The sequence below is a fragment of the Elephantulus edwardii genome, unplaced genomic scaffold (genome assembly GCF_000299155.1).
Source record: "Elephantulus edwardii isolate Elephantulus edwardi_28Jun2011 unplaced genomic scaffold, EleEdw1.0 scaffold00288, whole genome shotgun sequence".
NCBI lineage: Eukaryota > Metazoa > Chordata > Mammalia > Macroscelidea > Macroscelididae > Elephantulus > Elephantulus edwardii.
The window spans coordinates 1,886,642-1,908,572 of record NW_006400038.1 but is presented as its reverse complement, the minus strand read 5'-3'; the positions used below and the strand labels follow the sequence as shown (position 1 = coordinate 1,908,572).

The 21,931-nt window shown below is 47.9% G+C and overlaps 1 protein-coding gene across 1 annotated transcript; it reads right to left on the bottom strand.

The window, feature by feature from the left end:
- Positions 1-523: 523 nt before the first annotated feature.
- SLC6A1 (solute carrier family 6 (neurotransmitter transporter), member 1) lies at positions 524-21,573 on the bottom strand. The gene is made up of 14 exons (XM_006900543.1): positions 21,235-21,573; positions 20,474-20,605; positions 18,196-18,296; positions 16,829-16,938; positions 14,199-14,331; positions 9,371-9,505; positions 9,100-9,203; positions 8,753-8,877; positions 7,825-7,937; positions 7,315-7,446; positions 5,840-5,942; positions 4,148-4,248; positions 3,035-3,202; positions 524-879 (listed from the first exon to the last, which is right to left on the bottom strand). The coding sequence occupies exons 1-14, from the start codon at positions 21,470-21,472 to the stop codon at positions 775-777; spliced, it is 1,800 nt and encodes a 599-aa protein (XP_006900605.1). The 5' UTR covers positions 21,473-21,573; the 3' UTR covers positions 524-774.
- Positions 21,574-21,931: the final 358 nt, after the last annotated feature.

The following is a 21,931-nucleotide window of genomic DNA, read 5'->3' as shown; positions in this document are numbered from 1 at the left end:
TCTGCCAGAGGGCCTGTAGATCCCAGATGTGCAACAAACCATCATTTGTGCTGTGGCTGATTCCAGCATGCCCAGCCCTAGGGAATGATTGCTGTGGGGCTGGTTCCAATTAGTATGTCCTTGGTAGGGGAGGCACCTGTATGGGAGCTTAGCTGCAGGGGACCAATGCTGGCTCTTGGGGAGCAAGGAAGACGATCTGGGAATTAGGGATGAGCTCTTTTGGGGGTTGTTTTGTAGAGCTGCCTTGGGAAGGAAAACCCTCAAATCTAAAGAGCTATGCTGATTCCCTGTCACTTAGAGTGAGTGCTCCCTGGAAGTCCCCACTGTACAAAATGCCCTGTTCATGGATTGAAGCAGCATTCCCACAGAACTCAACTCCTGCAAAGTTCAAGGTAACAGTCATGGGTTTCGGCAGTAAGAGAACAGTCAGGAACGACTACAATCCAGGAGGGTAGACCGCATTGTGGCACCTGCCTGGTGGAAGGGAAATAACCTACTATGGCAATTACACACTCAGACTTCTGGATGCTTCTGTGGCCCAGATTAAAAAGGTTATCAACCAGCAGGCTCCTGAAGTCATCACTGGAGTCTGTGCACACTGGGCCCACCCAGGGATGGACCTTCCCCACCTCCCCTCTCTGCATGGTGATGGTGTCTGGATTTGCCACTCGAGGTAGGTTGAGATAGATGGTCTCTTCAGACATCAAGTGGTAGTCCTACTCAGCTGGATTGCGGGGAGGGGTGAGAGCATCAGGTCTGTGTGGCCCCACACCCCTAGATGTAGGCCTCTTTGCTGCCTGAGCCACTGGGCTGGGGCTGCTCTGGGCCGTTCTCAGGGCGAGTGATGTCCTCGCTGGGCTGGATCATGACCTGGATACGCTGTAAGCACATAGGAGGAAAACTTTGGCTGGGGTAGTGGGTCTGGCAACTCTGCCTGTTGAGGTTAGCCAGCTCTCCACATCACGGCCAGGTTCTGCCACATCACCACACAAGGTCCCACCCAGGCCACACAGAGCTTCACTTACGAGGCTTCCTGCAGAAGTCCTCACCGTACCACCCTCCTACACTCTACTTCATTCTGTTCTCATCAGCAGAGAGGGCTGGAACCAACATCATCACATCCTTCTTCTTGGAACCCAGCAATGGCTTGAACTGTCACTATAAAACCTTATGTAACTGGACCCCACCCCTGTCAGAATCAGTGTCAACCTCCACCCTTCACTGCACTCACTCCTGCCGCACCAGCCTCCTTGCTACTCTTCCAACCTGCCAGTCAGGCTTCTGCCCAGGGCTTTTGCATGGGCACATCCTTTCTTGAGACAGTTAGTTGCGCATCTTGTTTTCTACCTCTTACAGTCTCTTTATGTCTCAGTTTTATGTCTCTGAGTGACTGTTACTTCTCAGGAAGGCCCTGCCCTGCCCCTAAACCCTCTTCTTACATTACTTTTCTCACTGTCTTGTGACCTAGTCCGCAGAGAATTGCATTGCTGACCCAAAGGCACTGGTGGCTCAAGCTCACCAGTGGCTCCTTAGGAGAACGAAGGGCAATTTCCTCCTATATGATTTACAGCCTCTGAAACCCTAATAGAGAGTCAGCTATGAGTCAGTTCCAGCTCAAAGAAAATGAATTTTGAGTTTGGACAGGTTCTTTTGTTTTTCACAATTACTGCTCTTCCTCTATTGGGATGTACATTTCAAGAGGGTGAGATTTTTGCCTATTGTGGTCATGGCTGTGTCCCTAGCACTGGAAATACACAAAGTAGGGGCTCAATACATAGTAACAGAGTTGCTTAATGCCCAAGAATGGTCTGTATTCATAGCCCCTGCCGTCCTGCCCCATAAGATAATGTGTTCTCTTCAAATATGGCTGCCTTTTCTCAACGCAGGACCGCTGAACAGGCTATATTCTCTTCTACAATGCTCCATTCCTTACAAGCCAATGCCTGAAAGAAAGCTTTGAATTTGAAGTTGAAATTGAGGGTTGCAAGCCCTAACTTCATGAGTAACTTGCTGTGTGAGTTGGGAGAATAACTTCCTGTGCAGTATCAGGTTCTCTACCTGCGAAGTACACAGCCTGCCTTTCTTATGCTGCAAATGCTAGAGCTCCCCCTGCTGGCTCTTAGTGGATCTGCCAGAGAAAATTCTAACTTATTTACTACCCCAGATTCTGATTCTTAGCTGATCTTCCACTGGGCTTTCAAGGCTGTAATTGTACTGAACATGACTGCCTATCCTATCTTTCTCCTGTGGAGCCACGGGTGGATTAGAACTGTCCAAGACACACTGGCTTTTGGTTAAAAGGTCAACTCCTTATGGTCTAGGCCACCAGGGCTCCCTGATCTGTCTTAGGAATTCAGGTGGGGATGCCTAGATCTCTCAGTGAAGTTTCCTCAGCCTACCTCCACATGCATGCAGAATGTCCTTGATTCGCTCAAGACTTGAGGGCAAATAACAATGAATTACAGAACAGATGTGTGCTGAGGAGTCACGCTGGGACAGGTAAGCCTTTTCTCACAGGTAAGACAGTGCTTCTCTTTATTAATAATCTTATCCCAACAGATCACCTGTTCTGAATGCTAAAATGGTTCCCCACTATCACCAGGAACACTCTCATTCAGATTTTCAAAGCTTTTCAGGAGCTTCTCACATTTTCAACTTCACCTCTTATCACTTTTCTGACCTGCTTCCTACTATCCCTTCCTGACACTCAAGTCTCCTCAGCCCATTAAACAGGATACATTGCTCTGAGCCTTTTCATGTGCTCAAACATTCCTTCTACTTCTCCTTTACCTCTGGCCCATCCTCAGGACTCTCCTACACTACCTCCTCCTCCAGTTCTAACACTGAGTGACCTCCTGCTGGTTCCCCCAAGCTCCCAGGCTTACCCTGAGAGTAGCCCAAATTATTGTTATTGGTTATTGTTCCCCCCTGCTAGACTGTGCAGTTTACAAAGGCAGAAGCTGTGCACAGCACAGGGGGAAAACGATGTGGACAACAGAAAGCACTGGGGGTGGGGGTGGGTGGAGGGACTTACCTGCTTCAGGGAGCCCTTTAAGGTGAGGAACATGTAAGCCATGTACCCTGGAATGAGGACCATGGAAGACAGGGCCATAAGCCATCCAACACCCTGGCCCCACTTGGGGAAAACATAGCTTCCCATGGTGAGAGGTGTCATCTGCACAGCACTGAAAATGAACACGCCCTGGAAGTGGGGAGAGGGATGGGAATTATTGCACAGCCAAGGCTCCATCTCTAGCCTCAGCAGCGGAGAGGCCCATGCTGTCTCAAGGCTGACCCTCACAGGGCCCAGAATCTGTGGAAGCCCCTCACCTAAGACCACTACTAGTATAGAGGATATCTCTATGCACAAGAAAAAGGAAACCCCTTCAAGGAGGACTAATGGAAAACAGGGTCCCCAAGGGAGGATCATTGACAAAAGGCACCCTCGCTGAGAGCAGCACCTCTGCTGAGATGTTCAACTGGAAAGAGCACCTTCTTAGAGTAGAATAGCAGGAAAGAGTGACCCTCTGAGAGGACCAACATAAAGAGGTACTCCCTCTCTGAGGGAGAACCTAAGAGAAAAAGACACCCATCTTAGATAAGAGCATTGTTGTTGGGAGGTGCTGTCAGATCGAGTACGACTCATAGTCAGATGCTCTTCCTCCATGTTTACCAGCTTCACAGCAGAACAAGGATTCACCTGGATCCCACTACTCCATGGCTGGGACCTCCATGCAGGGTACAACATTTGTAAGAGCCAGCCCCAGTTCCAGGGACGTTGGGTGGCCCCTGTCAGATCTGTTCATGTTTTGTGCCCTGACCCTGAGTGGTAATAGCCTGGATCTGCATTGAATCCCAACTCTGCCACTAACCACCTGGGTGCTGCCAGCTGGGTGAACGGCAGTTTTTTGTGCAGTGAAGCAGGGATGTCGGGGATTACTTTGAAATCTGTGAAGAAGATGTGGCATGCCAGGCATGGGGTGGGGCACAGTGGACCCTCAACACATGGCAGGGTGTGGTATTACTAGATAACAGGGGCTCTGGAGCTTCTTCCCCCTTGGTGTCCTGCCTTTTCTCCCTGGATCTCAGCTACCCAGAGGAGCCTGGTCTAGCCTCATCCTGGGGGGGGGGGAGGACTTGTTCTTACCGCCACAATGATTGGGGTGAAGAAGGACCAGCAGAGTTTCCACCAGATACAGGGCCTGGAACCAACCATCTCCTGGATGTTGTCATAGAATCGGTTGACACCTATGACATTCAGAATGAGAGCAGGGGGGATGGATGAGTGGTTTCCAGCTTCAATCTGCTTTCTTAAAGGATGACCAAGTGCAAGTCAGTTAATCTCTGTGAGCCTCGTTGTCTACTAGGGCCTTCACTGCAGGTGTCCTCACTGTCCAAATGAATTCAGTATTCAAGTCCCCACAGGAAGGAGGTTGCACAGTGAGCAATTATCTACCAGTGGGAGGCTTCTGACAACATGTGCTCCCACCCGAATGACCCCCTCCACTCAACACTGACCCAAGCTGTCTCTTCACGGTTATGGTGCAGAGTAAGTTTTCCCCTATTGGTATGACCAACAGACATGTAAGGTCCTAAAGAAGAACTGCACAAATGTGGGACTTCATGAAGTTCATGTGAGTGACACTGGAGAATAAGAAAAAAGGGACAGTCTGAAGGATCAGGTGGCAGGCATACCAAAGAGGACGGAATGACGGTCCAGGAAGGACAGGTGACAATGTCTCTTAACACATATGGTCTGTCTCTCTGTGACATTAAAAAAACGTGGTGGATTTTTTTTCACTATTTTACAGTTGGGTTGAAAAAGTTAGGCCATAAAATTAAACTCAAAGTGTTCTTAAATCTTTGCTCTAATAGAAAAATACTTTTAATCGCAGTTACTTTTATGAAAAGAAAGCTTTTAATTGTCTTTTAAATGTTAGTATTGCTATTTGCCACTAAGCGGGCAGCAGAGCAGCCCTGTCCTCACAGACCGTATCACTGGTCTCTCTCCTGAGAACCTCTGTGTTGATTTCAATCATCAGCCCTCTGGTTCTCAGGCTAGAGCTTGACTGTTGCCTAGTAAACATATAACTCTAAAATAGTTTTATAGCTCTTGATATCATTTGTCTAGATAAAAATCTCAAGCCTCTTTTAATTCTAAAATTTATAATTAAATTTTAGTTCCCATTTTTAGCGAATTTCTTTCTCTGGCCTTTGCATGTTTCTGCTAAACTTGAGAACCTCCTGTTTAGCTTCATTAATTTGTGGTGAAGGCCAAAGACATTAACGGATGAAGAATTTGGTGAGCAAGTTCTATTTGTTGAATGATGATGAATGGGATGATGGAAGAAAGGAGAGAGAGGAGGCTGGGGAGGAAGGAAGGACAGAAGGAATGGAGGAAGGAAGGAGGGTGAGAAGGAGGGAAGGTAGAGGGGAGGGAGAGAAGGAACCAAGGATGGAAAGAGAGGGGAGGAAGAAGGAAGGGGAAGGAAAAGGCAGGCAGGGAGGGAGGGAATGAAGGAAGAAGGAAAGGGAAGAAGGAAGAGAGGAGGGAGGGAGGGAGGGAGGGAGAGAAGGAACAGAAGAAGGAAAGAGGGAGAGAAGAAAGGAGGGAGGGAGGGGAAAAGGGAAGGAAGGGAGGAGGGTGAGGAGGGAGGGGAGGAAGGCGTGTAGGTAGAACGGAGGGAGTCAGAGGGAGAGAAGGAAGTAGGTGAGAAGGGAGGGGGTGGGAAAGGAGAAAGATGAGAAGGAAGGATGGTATAAAGAAGGGAGGGAGAAAAGGAAGGAAAGGAAGGGAGAGAAGCAGAGGACAGAACAAGGGAGCAGCATAGGCACTCACCATAAAACCAGGAAATGGAGACACATTCAAAGAACACGAGGAACAGCAGGCTCATCCCGCTGGCAGAGTAGTAGTCAAAAAGTTTGAAGACATAGATGCCCCCCTGTGAAAGAAAAGGGATGAGAGCCAGCCCCGCCCCCCTGCCCAGTGCAGTCAGTTCAGAGCCAACATCGGGTCTGGAGTCTCACAGGGTTGGGCTAGCTGCAGTAAGGAGAGACTTTGACTCTGGGGATGTGTTCTAGTGGAAGGGAGACACTCTTATTTGTGAGGAGGTAGAGGGCAGAAAGAAAAGTTCATGAAGAATGAACACCCATCCCTGATTGTGGCTATCAGAGCTGTCTCCCCACATAAATCAGTCACGAATCTTTCCTTATAACTTTCTCATGGCTTGACTCAAACAATAATTGGATAGACAGAAAAATGCCTTGCTTTGCCAGGTCCTGTATGAACTAGGCCTTCCTCCCTCTCCACTCCCTTGGCTCCAGTCCCACTGGCCTCCTTTCTTTCCCCCACAAGGACCATTTCTACTTCAGAACCTTTGCAGCTGCTGCACTTTCTTCCCCTGGATCTTCCCCAACTGGCTCTTCCTCTCATTTGAGTCCAGCTCTACTCTCATCTCCTCAGAGAGACCACCTTACGTAAACTATCCTGTCTAAAGTAGCATCTTTGTGGCTCCTCCCAGACGAGTCATCTCTATCCCACTACTCTCTTCACAGCACACAGCACTCCTACAGACCTAATCAGCATGTCAGGTTTGCTGCCAAAATGTAAACTCTGAGAGAGTAGTTGTCATGTTCGCCATGCTAGTTGCAGAAATTCCAGTATCTGCTGCCATATGTATTCATTGTGGGGGCTCAGCAAATGCTTATTCAATAAATGAATGAAAGAAGTAATGCTAAACTCTACATCAGAAGTGTATTTGGACTTAGCTGGGTTTGTGGCTCTTAAATCAGACCTGCAAAGCTGAGCTGATAATTGAGTTAATGACACACATTGTACAATCTACCCCTTAAGTCTGTATCTCCTGACTGGAATAGGAGGGCCTCAAATCTCACCTGGCACTGTGCCCTGGAGGCCTGACACAGGTGTGCCCATGAAAGTTGATGTATAGGAATAAAAAGGAAGGAACAATGCCAACCTCAAAGGCCCAACTCCAATTTTATTTTCTACATAATTAACCAAGAGTTTGGAATGTCAGGCTTCTGCATTCTCTCCTCCAGGAAGGATTCCCCCTATCCCCAGGCTGGGCTAGGTGCAGCATCTCCTGCCTCTGAACTACAAGATAACTCAACGTCTCTTGCCACTCGCCTGCCTGGATCCCCATCTAATTCACAGTTGTGTCCCTCAGGCTGGCACAGAGAGTTTGATCCATGACAGGATGGAAGGCATATCAGGACAGGACTGGAGCTCAGACCTGGAGCGGGAGGTGGGGGGGGGAGGGTAGGGTGGAGGATGCAAGTGCTTCCTGAGCTCACCTGGGTGATGTTTGACAGGCCGATCAGATAGGAGATGATGCAGACAGCAGCAATGAAGAGCTCTCTTCGGTTACGGAGGAGCCTGGGGTACTCATCCACCAGGGCCGTGATGAAGCCCTCCACAGTGCAGAACTTCAGAGGGGACAGAGGTAAGGAAGCTGCGACATCCCCTAGCCCACCTTGCCCAACATCTGGCCGTGCAGGGAGAGGCAGAGCAACCCAGCAGGACATGTGCCAGAGCAGCCCAGCAGCATGTGCACCAAAGCGGCCCAGCAGCACGTGAGCGCAGTGAAACAGCCTAGGACCAAGGCCTGCTGCTGCCTCTGACATGACTGTGCCCTAGGAAAGTCCCCTTCCCTCCAGGCTTCAGTTTCCTCACCTAGAGAATGAGGATCTGAGCTAAGCTTTCTCCTGAAGTTTCATGTGGGTTTGTAACTCTTGCCTTCCTTGGAGGCCTAAGGTCCCCTGAGTCTGGCCCTTCCAAAATGAAGGAGATGAAGGGCTCCTCACCTGGCTGTCAATGCCCAGCATCAGCAGCATGGAGAAGAAAAGAATGGCCCAGAGCGGGGAAATGGGCAGCTGTGTCACCGCCTCTGGGTAGGCCAGGAATGCTAGCCCAGGGCCTGAAGAGGGAAGGGAAAAACGGGGTGGTATTAAACACCCAAAGCCTAGTACCACCTCTCCAAGGTTCAAGGCCTGGCTCAGAACTGCCTCTTCCTGTGGGTTTCCAAGGAGCCACTACTGGAGAGGCTCGGCCTTTTGGTTAGCAGTATAGATCCCTACGGACGACACCAGCAGACCTCTTCTCCAAGCTTTGCTATCATTGTGTTCCGTCCAGTCTGAACTGACCCAGAGCTGACCCTCCAGTGGGGTTTCAGAGGCAGTTAATTCCAGAGGAACAGACTGCCCATCTTTCTCCTGTGGAGCAGCTGGTGAATTCAAACTGCTTGCTTTTCAGGGTGAGGGTTGCCAGCCCCTTTCCAGATGAGCAAACAGACACAGGTGCAGGGAGTGATCCAGAGGCCTGAGTAGCCAATCAGGTGGGATTACCAGGGGTTTGCCCGGGGTCTCTTCAGTGGGTAATGGCAAGGGCCCAGTTCACACAACCTATAGAGTGAGCTATTCAGAGCTTAAACCACCACGTCATGACTTTTTGGAAAGCTCAGGATGGTGCTAGAGGCACCACCGAAGGGGCTAAGAGCTCAGGCTTGGGCATCCTCTGGGTCTAGTTCCACGATGTGTGCACGTTGTTCTGGTGAGCCTCAGTTTTCTCACCTATGAATCACCAGGCAGTAGACGGTTGGGTGCCGCAGTCCATGTAGGACGCTGAGTACCCTGCCTGGCTTTAGTGAGTGTTACAAGTCTGGACTCACTGCGTGGTGACCACAAACGTCACCCATCTATGCTCCCCAGCAATCTGGGCCCCGGAGGTGCTGACCTGAGGCTGCCACATCAGCAATGGACCTCTTGGTGACATGCGCCATGAACCCCACAATGGAGAAAATGACGAACCCTGCGAACATGCTGGTGCACGAGTTGATACAGCAGACGATGATGGAGTCCCTGGAGGAAGAGGCACAGGGGTCAGGGAGTACACCGCAGGGCAGGCGTGGTGCCAGGAAGGCTCCTGAAGAGCAAGGCCTGGGATCAGAGCAAGGAAAGGATGGGACCCAAGGGAGTGGCCACAAGGGGTTCCTGGTGCCCAAGGCAGGACAGAAGCTAGGAGACCAGTCCTAGTGGGTGTGTCCGGGTGGGGCAGGCCGGGCAGAAGGGACCCTTGTGCACCTGTAGACATTGTTGTGGAAAGAGTTGTAGCTCCCGAGAGCGATCAGCGAGCCCAGGCCCAGGCCATAGGAGAAGAAGATCTGCGTAGCTGCATCCAGCCACACCTGATGGCAGAATTTTCAAAAGCAGTCCAAACAATCATCACATCAGTGCCCAGGGCCTGTCTGCCCACACTACCTGGCTCTAGGCACTGCTACAATCCCAGTCTGCATAGGAAGGAACCAGCCCCTGAAGCCTAGAGCAGGGCAGGGAGGCCAGCCAAGAGACCCACCTCGGAGTCCGAGAGCTTGCGGAAGTTGGGTGTGATGTAGAAGAGGATGCCCTCCTTGGCCCCCGGGAGCGTCACTCCGCGGAAGAACAGGATGATCAGCATAATGTAGGGGTATGTGGCAGAGAAGTAGACCACCTGGATGGGCGCAGGCATCGTCAGCAGCCCTGCACCCTCTCCGCCCTCCAGACCCCTTCCTTCGGGAAGCATTCCCGGTGTCCTCAGCCAGTCTTCCCTCCTTGGAATCTCAACCAACCAGCTCAGCACTTGGGTTTTCCCTTACTCTTGGTAAACTATCCAGTGTTTAGTAACAGGAACAATATGATGCTCAAATTACATAATTTTGCTAGCTTTTATATTTTTTGTTTAATTTTATATGTTTAAAGTTTCACGTTGTACACTATAATTTTCCCCCCACTTTTTTGAATGAAACATTATTTTATTGTCTCCTGAAAAATGGGATTTTAAAAAGTATACAGGACAGTGCCACAGGAGTCTTCATCCTTTTTCAGGCCTCCTCTACTCTTACCCATTGAGGTTCCAACTTTATGCTACTTTAAGTGTACTCCACATAGCCAGTGTGACCCTTGGTAGAGAGGATGGCCTTATCAGAAGGAGGCTGTCTCTGGAGAAGGACATCATGCTTGGTAGAGGTCAACTGTATGGGCTGGCCCAAGGTTGCAGCAGGGGCCTCAAACAGCGTGGAGAGGACAGGGAGTGGGGTGGGGGGGGGCGGGTGATTTACAAGCAGAATTAACTTGGTTGCACAACAGCAGCATTGGACATCCCTGCATAGAAATGTTTACCTACAGAATCCTTACAATGTGGTGAATGTTTCTGAAAGCAAAATCACTGAATAAAAAAGGAAGACATTTCCTAAAAGCTATTGATCCATATGGCCTGAGTACTTTCTAGAAATTGGACTTAGAGGCCAGTGCCTTTATTGTACAGGTACCAGCAGGAAGTGTACTCATTTTTTAAAAGTCTCCCCCATCCCCAAATTTATATGCACAGTGCTGCCTGACACTGTGCTTCTTTGCCCATCCTTGTGGAAGGGTGATTTCCACAGTCAACGGCCTCTGTCTCAGAGCTCGTGTGGTCCTGTTTCCTGCCCAGCATTGCTGCCCCTCGGTTCTGAACCTTAGCATTAAAATACTTAGACATTTATACATAGTCAGCCATGGTCTGCTAGAAAACTCACTGGACAGACTTTTAAAGTTTGAGGCTCTTTAAAGGGCCCTAAATCTAAGCCATTTGGATCACTCAGAAACTTTGAGTCAATTTACTATTTGCATAAAAACCTGTTTTCTTCATCTGGAAAATGAGTACAGTCACCCTCAGTAAGTCTGTGTTAGTGCATACAATCAGTTTAATACATGCTGCCCAGGTTTTACACTTTCCTATGTCTTCTATGTTCATTATGGATCCAGGCAATTTATTTGCTCAATAAATGTGTGTTGATCAGCAATTTCACTGTTGTTGTTGTTGTTATGTGCCGTCGAGTCTTTTGTGACTCATAGCGACCCTATGCACAGCAGCCCTAAACCCTGCTCTATCCTGTGCCAAACACACTGCCCCTGACACACCCATCCCGATTACCCCAGTCACCGAATCAATCCATCTCATAGAGGGTCTTCCCCTCCTGCGCCGTCCCTCCACCCTCCCAAGCATGATGTCCCTCTCCAAGGACCCGTCCCTCCTGGCAACATGTCCAAAGTATGTCAGACGAAGCCCCAGAATCCTTGCCTCCAATGAGTTGCTTGGTTTAATCCTCTCCAAGATGAATCTGTTTGTTTTCCTGGCAGTCCATGGTACACTCAGTACTCTTCTCCAGCACCACAGCTCTAAGGCATCCACTCTCCTTCTGTCCTCCCTAGTCATTGTCCAACTCTCTGATGCATAACAAGCGATTGCAAAGACCATGGCCTGTATCAAGTGCACCTTAGTATCCAGAGAGACACCGTTGCTCTTGAGTACTTTAGAAAGGTCCCTAACAGCAGACTTTCCCATTGTGATACGCTTTTTGATTTCCTGACTGCTGGTACCAAGAGTGTTGACTGTGGAGCCGAGCAAACTGAAGCTGTGAACAATCTCAATCTCTTCGCCATCCATTCTGACGCTGCCAATTGGTCCAGTGGTGAGAATCTTTGTCTTCTTGACATTGAGCCTCAGTCCAAACTGAAGGCTGCAGTTCTTGACCCTTCGCAGCAAGTTCATGATGTCCTCCTCAGTTTCAGCAAGCAGGGTTGTGTCATCTGTATAACGGAGATTGTTAATAGATCTTCCACCAATCCTGATGCCACAATTCTCCTCATAGAGCCCAGCTTCTCGGATAATCTGCTCTGCATACATGTTGAAAAGGTATGGAGACAGGATGCATCCTTGGCGTACACCCTTCCCAATTTTGAACCATGCAGTGTTGCCCTGCTCTGTTCTGACTACTGCCTCTTGGTCCAAGTATAGGTTTCGTATTAGCACGATTAAATGTTCTGGGATTCCCATTCTTCTCAGAGTCAGCCACAGTTTGTTATGATCCACGCAGTCAAATGCCTTTGCATAATCAATGAAACACAGATAGACATTCTTCTGGTATTCTCTGCTTTCAGCTAAGATCTATCTAACATCAGCTACAATATCCCTAGTACCACGACCCCTTCTAAACCCAGCCTGGACTTCCGGCAATTCTCTGCTGACGTGCTGTTCTAGTCTTTTTTGGATTCTAAAGAAATAAGCATACTTGTGCTCACTGCAAAAATATTTGCAATAGCAAACAGATGAAAACAATCAAATATCCACAAAAGGATAAGAAGCTCCAGTACAAACACAGAAGGGAATACTATGCAACACTAAAGAATAATGAAGAATTTATGAAATGCCACAATGGAGGAAGAATATGTCAGTTGCCCCCATGCCTGGTAACATCTAGGGGGCACAGATCAAAGGCCAGACCAGACAATGGATCCTAATAAAGCTCTGGGCCTGATCACTAACACCCTAATACAAGTTAATTAACAGCCCCAAATTCTGAGAAAAATACCATCTTCCCTAGTCTTCCCAAAAATCTCCTATAAAAGGAAACCACCCTGGACTGCACATGCACCATTTTAACCTTCTCTGTTTGTGGTCACTTGGCATCCCTCTCAGACCATACAATAAAGGCCTGTTTGTTTCTTGGGATCAGTTTCTTTTTTTCTCTTACCCTCAACTGTTTTTCTATCTAACACGCATGGGTGGAACTAGAGGACATTATGCTGAGTAAATCCAGTCAGTCATAAAGGATAAATACATGAGTTCACTAATATAAAAAGTTAAAGAAAGGCTTACATCAGAAAAGATAAGTTTTGGGTGGTTACCAAGGATGGAAAATGAGGGAGAGGGGAGAGAAAATTAGTAAATAGGTAATAGAAAGTATTTTAATTAAAAAATTAATAAGTGCTTGTGATCGATTGGTTCACTCGAAGGTTAGAGGCCTAGTCTTCCCCACATAGTGTTCAGTCTGCTAATGTAGAAAAACTTTAGATAACTCCTGAAAATTACTACAGTCGATATGATAGATGACATGTTAACTATGTATCAAGCACATAGGAAGCACTTTATTTTCATTTTCCTGGCAACTCTATAAGGTAACAATTAATGCATCCATTAAACAGATGAAGTTCAGAGAGTAAAGTGACTTGCTTAATTCCAGAAATTCTCAGGCCAGAAATTGGGGCCTGAGATTCAAAGTCTGCTCTCTTCTAAAGCCCCAAAACCACATACTCCTTTGCTTCCAGAAGTTGGGCTGTGTTGTCCATATGCCTTCCTAGTCCCAGGGGCAAATCAGAGATGTTTAGACACTAGTCTTGGGTCAGAGAACTTTGTAGGGTGTAATGGGGAAATTTTCATCAACTGTACCCATGTACAAGTGTGGGATCTATTAAGGTTCTACCTCTTCTAGAGTGTTGTATCAGTCCTTGACTTTTAGCCATGCTCATTTCAAATCCCTCTCTGATGTGACACTTTAGACAACACATCTGCTCCCTCCTTAGTCCCCTTCAGACAGAACAAGTGAAAGACCGCTATCTCCTGTCCCCAGACTTTTGGGATGAGGCTTGAAGGGAAAGGCTGACCCAGTGCCTCAGATCAGATCTGCTAGGTCCCAAAATGTCCCCAGCAGGGCGCTGATCAGCCCTTGCTGATAATAAAAACAATAACAAGCGCCCTGCTAGGTGTCAAGTGCTTTGCAAAATTACCATCTCATTGGATTTGCATAATAAAATAACAGATATGCATTATTATCCTATTTTATGCATAATTAGCCTATTTTATGCAGGAGTTTCAGGGAGGTGAAGTGGTTTGCCCAAGGTCACAGGGACCTTGGCTGAGCAGGGATCTAGACCTGGGCTACCTGTCTACAGAACCTGAATATTTGACCCTTAAATACTGTCCCTGTTGTTCCTTAAAGGCTAGATAGGAAATATCTGTCTTTGTATCCCCAATACCTAGGAAAAAGGTTTGCCAACAGCTGGTGCTCATGGAAAGTTTGTTCAGTGGTCCTTCAGCAGTATTTTCGCTCTTGGTCTGCCAGACCAGGTGGAATCTCACAGAATTTCCTGTGAGCCTAGCTGATGCTAAGTGCTCAGTCCTCTTCCTCTCACAACCACCTCAGAGAGAGGCAAGGCCCCTTTCTCATTCCATGGGAAAGGACACTGAGGCACAGAGATAGGTTGGAACCTGCTTAACTCAAGGTTGGAGGTTTTGGTGAGGCACAGTTTCCTTGCTCAGGGCAGAGACATCCTCATAAACAACCCCCATCCAATGTTCTCTCATGTCCTCTGTGCACACCTCTTACCTTTCCAGTCCAGCCAACACCTTTCCAAATACAGAAGTATACAAGGATCCAGGCAATGGCCAGGGTGATGGCCAGAGGCCAGCGGATCTGCCCTGGCTTGTCCAGACCATCTGTCATCTGATGCATGTTTCGCCTAGTTGGACAAAGGAAGAAGAGTCATTGGATGGGCAGGAACTGTGGAGTGGCCTTGAGGTGGACGGTGGCCTCAGCTGTGGTTGTGGCTATGCTGCAAGGCATGAAAGGGACAGAGACCCCTGTACTAACTGCTACAAGTGCTGTATGAGTTAAGAGATCAAAAGGATGTTCAGGGTTTTTTGGACAGAGTGGAAGAAAAAGGAAGGATAAAATGAAAAATCATATGAAGGACCAGAATTAATGATCAGTTGGAGACTGAGAGAGCCCAGAACTGTAGCACTTCAAACCTGAACTGAGCTTGCTCTTGTATCACCTTTCAGCTACTGCTGTGCAGTCAAAATCAACCTAGCTTTGACCCTCCAGCAGGTTTTGGGTAGCCTGTAAGTTGTACAGGATAAGAATAAGTAGAAAGACACCTGAAGATGTCAAGGTGTAGGATAGTCAAGGAAAGGTCTTCTGAAGAGGTGATATTTGAGCACAAGAAGTGGTCAGTCATGGAAGATGGGGCAAAGTATTCTGGGCAGAGAATCATCAGTATAAAGAGAAGAAAAGACCTGGAGGTTGGATAAGTTTGGACTGAAAACACATAGGTGATGCACAGAGAGTGACATGGGGAGTGTAGGCAGAGGCAGGTCACAAAGGGACACAGAGGCGAGGGGAGCAGTTTGGATTTCATGATGACTGTCTTAGGAAGTCTTTTTAAGAGTTTTGCTCAGTGAGGGGTGTTATTGTCAATGGCACTGCCTTTGGGTTAGACTACACCATGGGAGCTCCCCTATTGTAATGAAACAAAATATAAATGGTTGAACAGGAAACAAATTTGCTTTGTAAAATTTTTCCCAAACCACAATAAAACGGTGGTGGGGGGGGGGAAGTAGGGGACTGTCTAGGAGCCAAAGAAGTCCCAGATCTGCTGATGAGAACAAGGAATTAGTAGAGAGAAGGATTTTTACTTTTAGCCCTGAGGCTAAAATAACATACACTTCTGCTTTTAAAGAGATAGAGAGGGAGAGAGAAAGGGAGAGGACTGCCATTGGCTTCCAGTTCCTGTCACTGCCTGCCCTTAGCACTGTCTGGCCACCTTCTTCATGTCTGCCCTGGCCCCACACCAGCCCCATACATCATTCTAAATTGCAAGTTTGATCATGCACTCCCTCTTAAATCCCTGTTGTTCTTAGAATGAAACTCAGACACCCAAGCTGGCCTTTCAGGTGTTGAGCATGTGACTATCTCCTCTCTGGTCATAGCTCCCATTCCCCACACTCTCATCAGACTAAGCTATTTACTGTCTGTCCACTCATTGGTACTGTGCTGGCTTTGACCTGCTTCCAAGACATCACACCTGCTCTTCCTCTATCAACACCTGTTCTCCCTGATTTTTGCCCTTCATTGTCATCTGTCATCTGATCTGGCCCAGGACTCTCCTTAGGGGTCCCACAGCTTCCTGTGTCTCCCCCTTTAACACAGATTACTTAATGTTAACACTGTCTGCTTGTCCATGCCTCTGATCAGACTGCACACAGTAGGTACTCAATCGATGCTTCCTGTGCAAATGACTGAAGGAAAAGCTTGGGCAAGTGAGGGGGCATACCCGGGAGACACTGGAGGGTAGGACCAGGCATCTCCAGATGAGATCTCTGGGTGTAAGGGAACAGCCTTGCCAACCATGTGGCCCCACTGAGATGGGCTCCTGGAGGAAGTGCCACAGAACCTTCCAGGTTGTTCCCAGGTCCCTCAGAGCTGCCCCACACAGAGTCCTTTATGGCAAAGATATCGGGGACCCAGCATCTCATTTTGTAAAATAATGCCCCCAGCATACATTTTCTATGGGGCACTTCTATAATATCAGTAGTCAAGGGAGGGAAGGCGGGAGGGAGACAGAGAGAACGTGTGTGTGTGTGTGTGTGTGTGTGTGTGTGTGTGTGTGTGTGCTGAAGCATCTACTCCTAGTGACTCTGGGTGTTAAGTCAGTTGCGGAGTTTTTAGGATGAACCTGCTCCTTAGCCACCCACCTGGTTATGCTGTTCCTTCCCTGGTCCTGTTCTCCACCCTTCCTGCTCTGTGTACCACAGTCTCCTCCATAGGCTGCGTCACTAGCTTACTTGTTCTCTAGCTTTGTAGTTGGGCTTGACCAGTGGGCAGCACTAGCAGAGACAGGGAAGGTGAGAAGGCAGGCAGAGGCTGAGCCAGGCTTATTCCCCCGCTGATCCAGGGTATGCTTTGTAGCACTGGCTTTTGCTGTAGTGTGTGTCTGGTGACCTATTCTCTAGCAACTCCAGCTGTTTTGGGGTTCCTGCACAAGACCCCTTCCTAACCCCTTCAGACCTGGAGGAGGGAAATTTTTACAGTCCGTTATAGCTTCCTTAATTCTAGTCACATATCTGTCCCACTCTTTCATCAGACTCTCCCATCCCCTGTGGGGTGCCTCTCCTCCTGCTGGATGCTGCCAGCTTATCCGGTCCCACCCCGCCCACTCCCAGCCAAGTTCTGCTTACTCCCAGAACTCCACCACAGCGCTGGTCAGGTTGCTGGTGTTGACAATACTGTAGTTGGAGAAACAGCGGTCCGTGTTCCAGGGATTGTCACACTGCTTCCATGGCAGAGTCTGCAGGGACACAGTGGCACAGACAAGCCTCCTGAGCCCTAGGCTGGCAGCAGCATGCCCTACGTCCTCCCTTCACCTTCCCCCCATACAACCTAGAACTGCCTTTCAGTGAGAATCTCACCCTCCTTCTCAACAGTTCAAGGAGGCAAGTAGTAATGTGATTCCCAATTTAGAGAGCAGAGAAGGGAAGTAACTTGCTCTAGATCACACAGCTACTAAGTGTCAAAGTTGAGCTTTGAACTCTGATTTTCTCAGTGCAGGTTCCAAGCTGCACCATGAGTGTTTGCATGTCCATTCTAGGTTAGTTCCAGTTATGGGACCTTGGGCAAGAGACCCCATCTGTTAGATCCCTCATCTCCCATCTCTATGATGGCAACAACAGCAAACACTTCCAAGGCTTGCTCTTTTTCCAGTACACTGTAAGCCCAGGCCACATTATCCCTTCATCTTCACGACAGCCCTGACTGGAGTGTCTATGGAGATCTGTATGGAAGCCCTGACCCTATTCCTGTGAACATGATCTTGTTTAGAAATACGATTTTTCTTTTGTTATGAGTTAAGTCAAATGAAAGCATACTTGTGTAAGGTAAGTTTAATCTTCTGAGTGGTGTCATATAAAAGGGAGGAATAGACAGAGTCACACTCAGGAAAAGGTTCCATGGAAAGATGGATCAACAAATGGTGAAAGAATGCCAAGGGTGTGCATGACCTTTAGAGGCTGGGAGATAGGCATGCTATGGTCTCTCAGAGCTGTCAGCTGGCAACAGCAGGGCTGACATCCTGATTTGGATTTGCAGCCTCCTGAATAGTGGGACTATATTTCCCTTTACAGCCACTTATGGAACCATCACAGGAGCTCTAGGAAGTAAGCTCAGCTGACTTTCTGTTTGTTCCCATTTCACAAAGAAAAACACAGAAGCAGGGAAAGGCTATGTCTCTCTCAAGGCTGCAAAGCTGGAGTGTGGTGGAGCTGGGATTAAAACCTAGGAAGTCTGAGTTCATGTAGAATGAAACTAAGCACCCTTTAAAGGGTGTTGTGAATGTCTGATGTTAACTCAGATACAATGCATGGCTGAGAGGCTGCCAGGGGATGCTCCCTCACTGTGGCTGGAACTTCTGGGTCAGAGGAGGGGAAGATGAGACTACTGTACTCTCTCCAGAGGAATGTCTGCTCCACAGAATGGCAGGTGGGGAGGGGGAGAAGGGGCTCAGCTCCCTCTGGAGACTGTGGGTCAGGGTGAGGGCCGAGTTACTGACCGTGGTAAAGGAGTTGTACAGGTAGTAGATAGCCCAGGAGATGATGACGATGTAATAGATGTTCAGCCAGAAGGACAGCACAGCGGCAGCAAGGCCCACACCTGGGAGTGCAACACCCATCACAACGTTAACATTCATCATGGTAACCACTGTCCCAGTGACACCATCACAACGTCAACCCTCGTCATGGTAACCACCTTCTTAGTGACACCCATCACAATGTCAACCCTTGTCATGGTAATCACTGCCCTGCTAAACATCCTGTCTACCAAGTCCTTCCTTGTCCACCATCACACTGGACCTTGGAGATGGGCATCCTGAAGGACAGAGACATAGAAAGAGAAAGAGAGAGAGAGAGGCAATAACCTGCCCAGGCCATATCGATCTGCCTGGTAGTAGAGTGAGGATTGTGCATGGAACTCAGCACATGTCAGTCAAAGTAGGATTGGGGCTGGGGCTTGACCAGCCATGTGGGGAACAATCACACAGGCCAGTAATATGGCCCTCTACATTTCCACAAGATGGCATTCCAGCAAGGTTCTAGGGACCCGCAGAGAAAACGGAGCCCAGTTCCTGATGGCAATGAGCTCATGGGTTAACAGGAACAGGAGTCTCTTTGGAACAGGACTCTCCTGATGGTCTAGCCCGTAAGGAGTTGAGCTGCTAACCCAAATGTGATGTCTCTGAATGCTTCAAATCCACTAGTAGCTCTCAGAGAGAAAGGTGGACAATTTCCTCTTCTGTAATTTACAGACTCCTAAAAACCCACTGGAGGGTTCTTTCTTGGTTCTGACCTGATGACCAGTCATCTTAATCTCTGGTCACCATCATTTGTCACCTTATTCACAGCCACCAACTTAGAGGGAAGTAAGTTCTGATTCATAGCTGAGACCCACCAGCAGATTTCCAACGTAGTTGGAAGGAGCGCTCCTATTTCTCCCACAGAATCCTTGTGTATTTGAACTATCAGAAATGTCCAGCTTCTGGCTTAGCAGCAGGGAGACTCATGAGAGCCTGTGATCCTGGAGCTCCCTCCCTGTCAACTGACCAGGGTCACTCACAACGGTCTGTTCTCCCTCCTATCTGTCACCTGGCCAGGGTCACTCACGACGGTCTGTGCTTCCTCCCTGTCACCTGGCCAAGGTCCACCATCTTGTTTGTATGTGAAGAAAAGGGCCCCTGTCTTCAGAGATGGCAGAGATGTTTAGTAGCCTGTAGGTCTGTGAGCAGAACTGTCCTCAAGACCCTAAGGTACTGTGGGTGGGCATTAACATTACTGGTAAGTATATTCATTTTCTCCTGGACACAGAGCCTACTGATTGGTCCTAAAAGCCTTCTGAGGTCCCAACTCTTCTCACTATTTCTTAGTTGTTGGAATGGACGGAAAACCTCATAAGCAGTTCCTTACTTCACCTCTACCTTGCATGCGAACTTCCAAGTTGTAAACCAACCCAGTGGTAGATGGGATTTGCTCCAGGACTTAAGAACCATAAATGACATAGCTGAGCCTCTACATCTTGTGGTTCCTAACCTCTACACTATAATAGACAAAGTGCTACTCTATAGGTCTTTTATTGTAAGAACCACCTTCCCTCTGTAACTTGATTTGTACCACTATTAGAACCTCTGCTCGGAATACTATTGCTTTTTAATTTTTGACTCATGTACTTTTAAATTGTTAGCTAAATTTGTGTCTTCTAGGCTGCAACACTTCCATGATACATCTTCAAGGATATGAACATGTACGGCTAAGCACAATTGATAACAGTGATTCTAAATTCCAAAATCAATCTCCATAATAGTCTATGTGTTTCCTACTGCCAAAGGGGCCCTTTAGAGTAGTGAGAGAAGACATTCACCCTGAAACCCACAGCGTCCCTTTTCAGCAGGAAGTAGCTAAGAGAATACGCCATCCCCTTTTCCTTATGAATCAGAGTGAAGTCTCTCTCAGGGAGGAGTGATAGGGAATGGCAAAGGACACACTGACAAAGGAGATTAATCAGAACTGGCTTTGACAAGCACTGTGGCAATTGGACAATTAAAACAGACATTCGGGGGGGGAAGAAGAACGAACTGGGGAGGGGGGTAGAGAAAACAGTGCAACAATGAATGAATGAAAACCCAAAATCTCTGTAAATGTTCATTAAAACTAATAAAATTCATTAATAATTTAAAAAACTTTTAAAAAATAAATAAAAAATTTAAAAAAAGGACCCTAAGGTACTTTCAAACATGGAGCCAGAGCCTGCTCCTCAGACATGGTGTCCAGAAGACTTACCCTTGAACATGGGGGCCAGCTTCCACACCCCCAGGCCCCCAATGGATGTATACTGGCCTAGGGAACACTCCAGCAGGAAGAGTGGGACCCCCGCAAAGATGAGTGTCAGGAAGTAGGGGATCAGGAAGGCCCCTGTTGGGAGAGAACAGATGCTCATGGACTCAAGGCACTAGAGAATCTTCTCTCAGAGGAAGCGTCCTGTCAGGATATTCTAGGGTTTAATCTAGAATTTCCTTATAATCCACCTCAAATGCTGCAGCCAAAGCCAAACTGAGGCTCACAGATGACCTTTGCTCCAAATATACCCCTATTCTTTTCAAAATGAGGGGATGATCTTTTCAGAATTATTATTCATTGAGCACAATTGCCCTTTGACAGCTGGGACAGATGTGGGTTTGGGTTTCTAATCATCCTTTGAGACCTTGGGTGGTGAAAACAGTCAAAGCACTCATTGCTAAGGCAAACACTGGAGTCCACACAGAGGTGACCAGAGTCTATTTCTGAGAAACAAACCACAGAAACCCTAAGGGTATAGCTCTGCTCTGACACCAGGGCTTCCAGCACAAATTCAACATCTCCTGGTGGTCCTTTTAGTGGAAATCAGTTAGGGAAAGTGCAAGAAATAACAAATGAGGCTCAATGTCACAAATGAGGTCCACCTGGATGAAGCCTGTCTTCCTAAGTTTCCCAGAAGATGCTTCAGTGAAACACTTCTATGTTGGGCTCAGAACCAGCTGGGTCATCACCAGGCTGACACCTACCACCACCATTTTTCCCACAGAGATAGGGGAACCTCCAGACGTTGCCAAGGCCAATGGCATAGCCCACGCAGGACATGAGGAAGTCAAAGCGGCCTTTCCATGTGTCTCGGTCCGGAAGGTCTGCTGACTTCTTCTGCACCTTGACCACTAGAGTTTTAGGCTTGTCATTGGCCACGGGGGCCTCGCTGACTTCCGTGGAGATCTGACCATCAGCCACTTTGCTGCTATTGGTGGCCATGTCTCGGAGCCGGGATGCAGGAGCCCTTACGGATGGACGTGAGATGTCAGCCCCAGTCCACGTGGACAGCAGGTCTGCAGCTCAAGGTCACCCTGGAGAACAGAAGGCAGCCAAATATTAGAATTGCCTTGGTTTTGCTCCAAAATGCCATAAATTCACTGTTCCCTAAGGTTCCTATTTGATTTTGCAAGTTGCTGTTGTCAGTTTCATCCCATCTAGATAGTTCTTTAAAAAACACAATGTCCAAAGGAGGCATTGTTTACTAGTTAAGCTAAGTTATCCTTTGACTTCAAGATTTCAGGGAGTATTTTTGGTTTAAAAATGATCTCAGGACATATAAGCTATCCGAAGTGCTGTTGTTGTGCATTCAAAGTTAGTAAATCAACAAAGCACATGAAAACAAAACAAAACAAAACACCCAAACAAAACTTGATGGAAATGTGACCAGAGACTCACGGG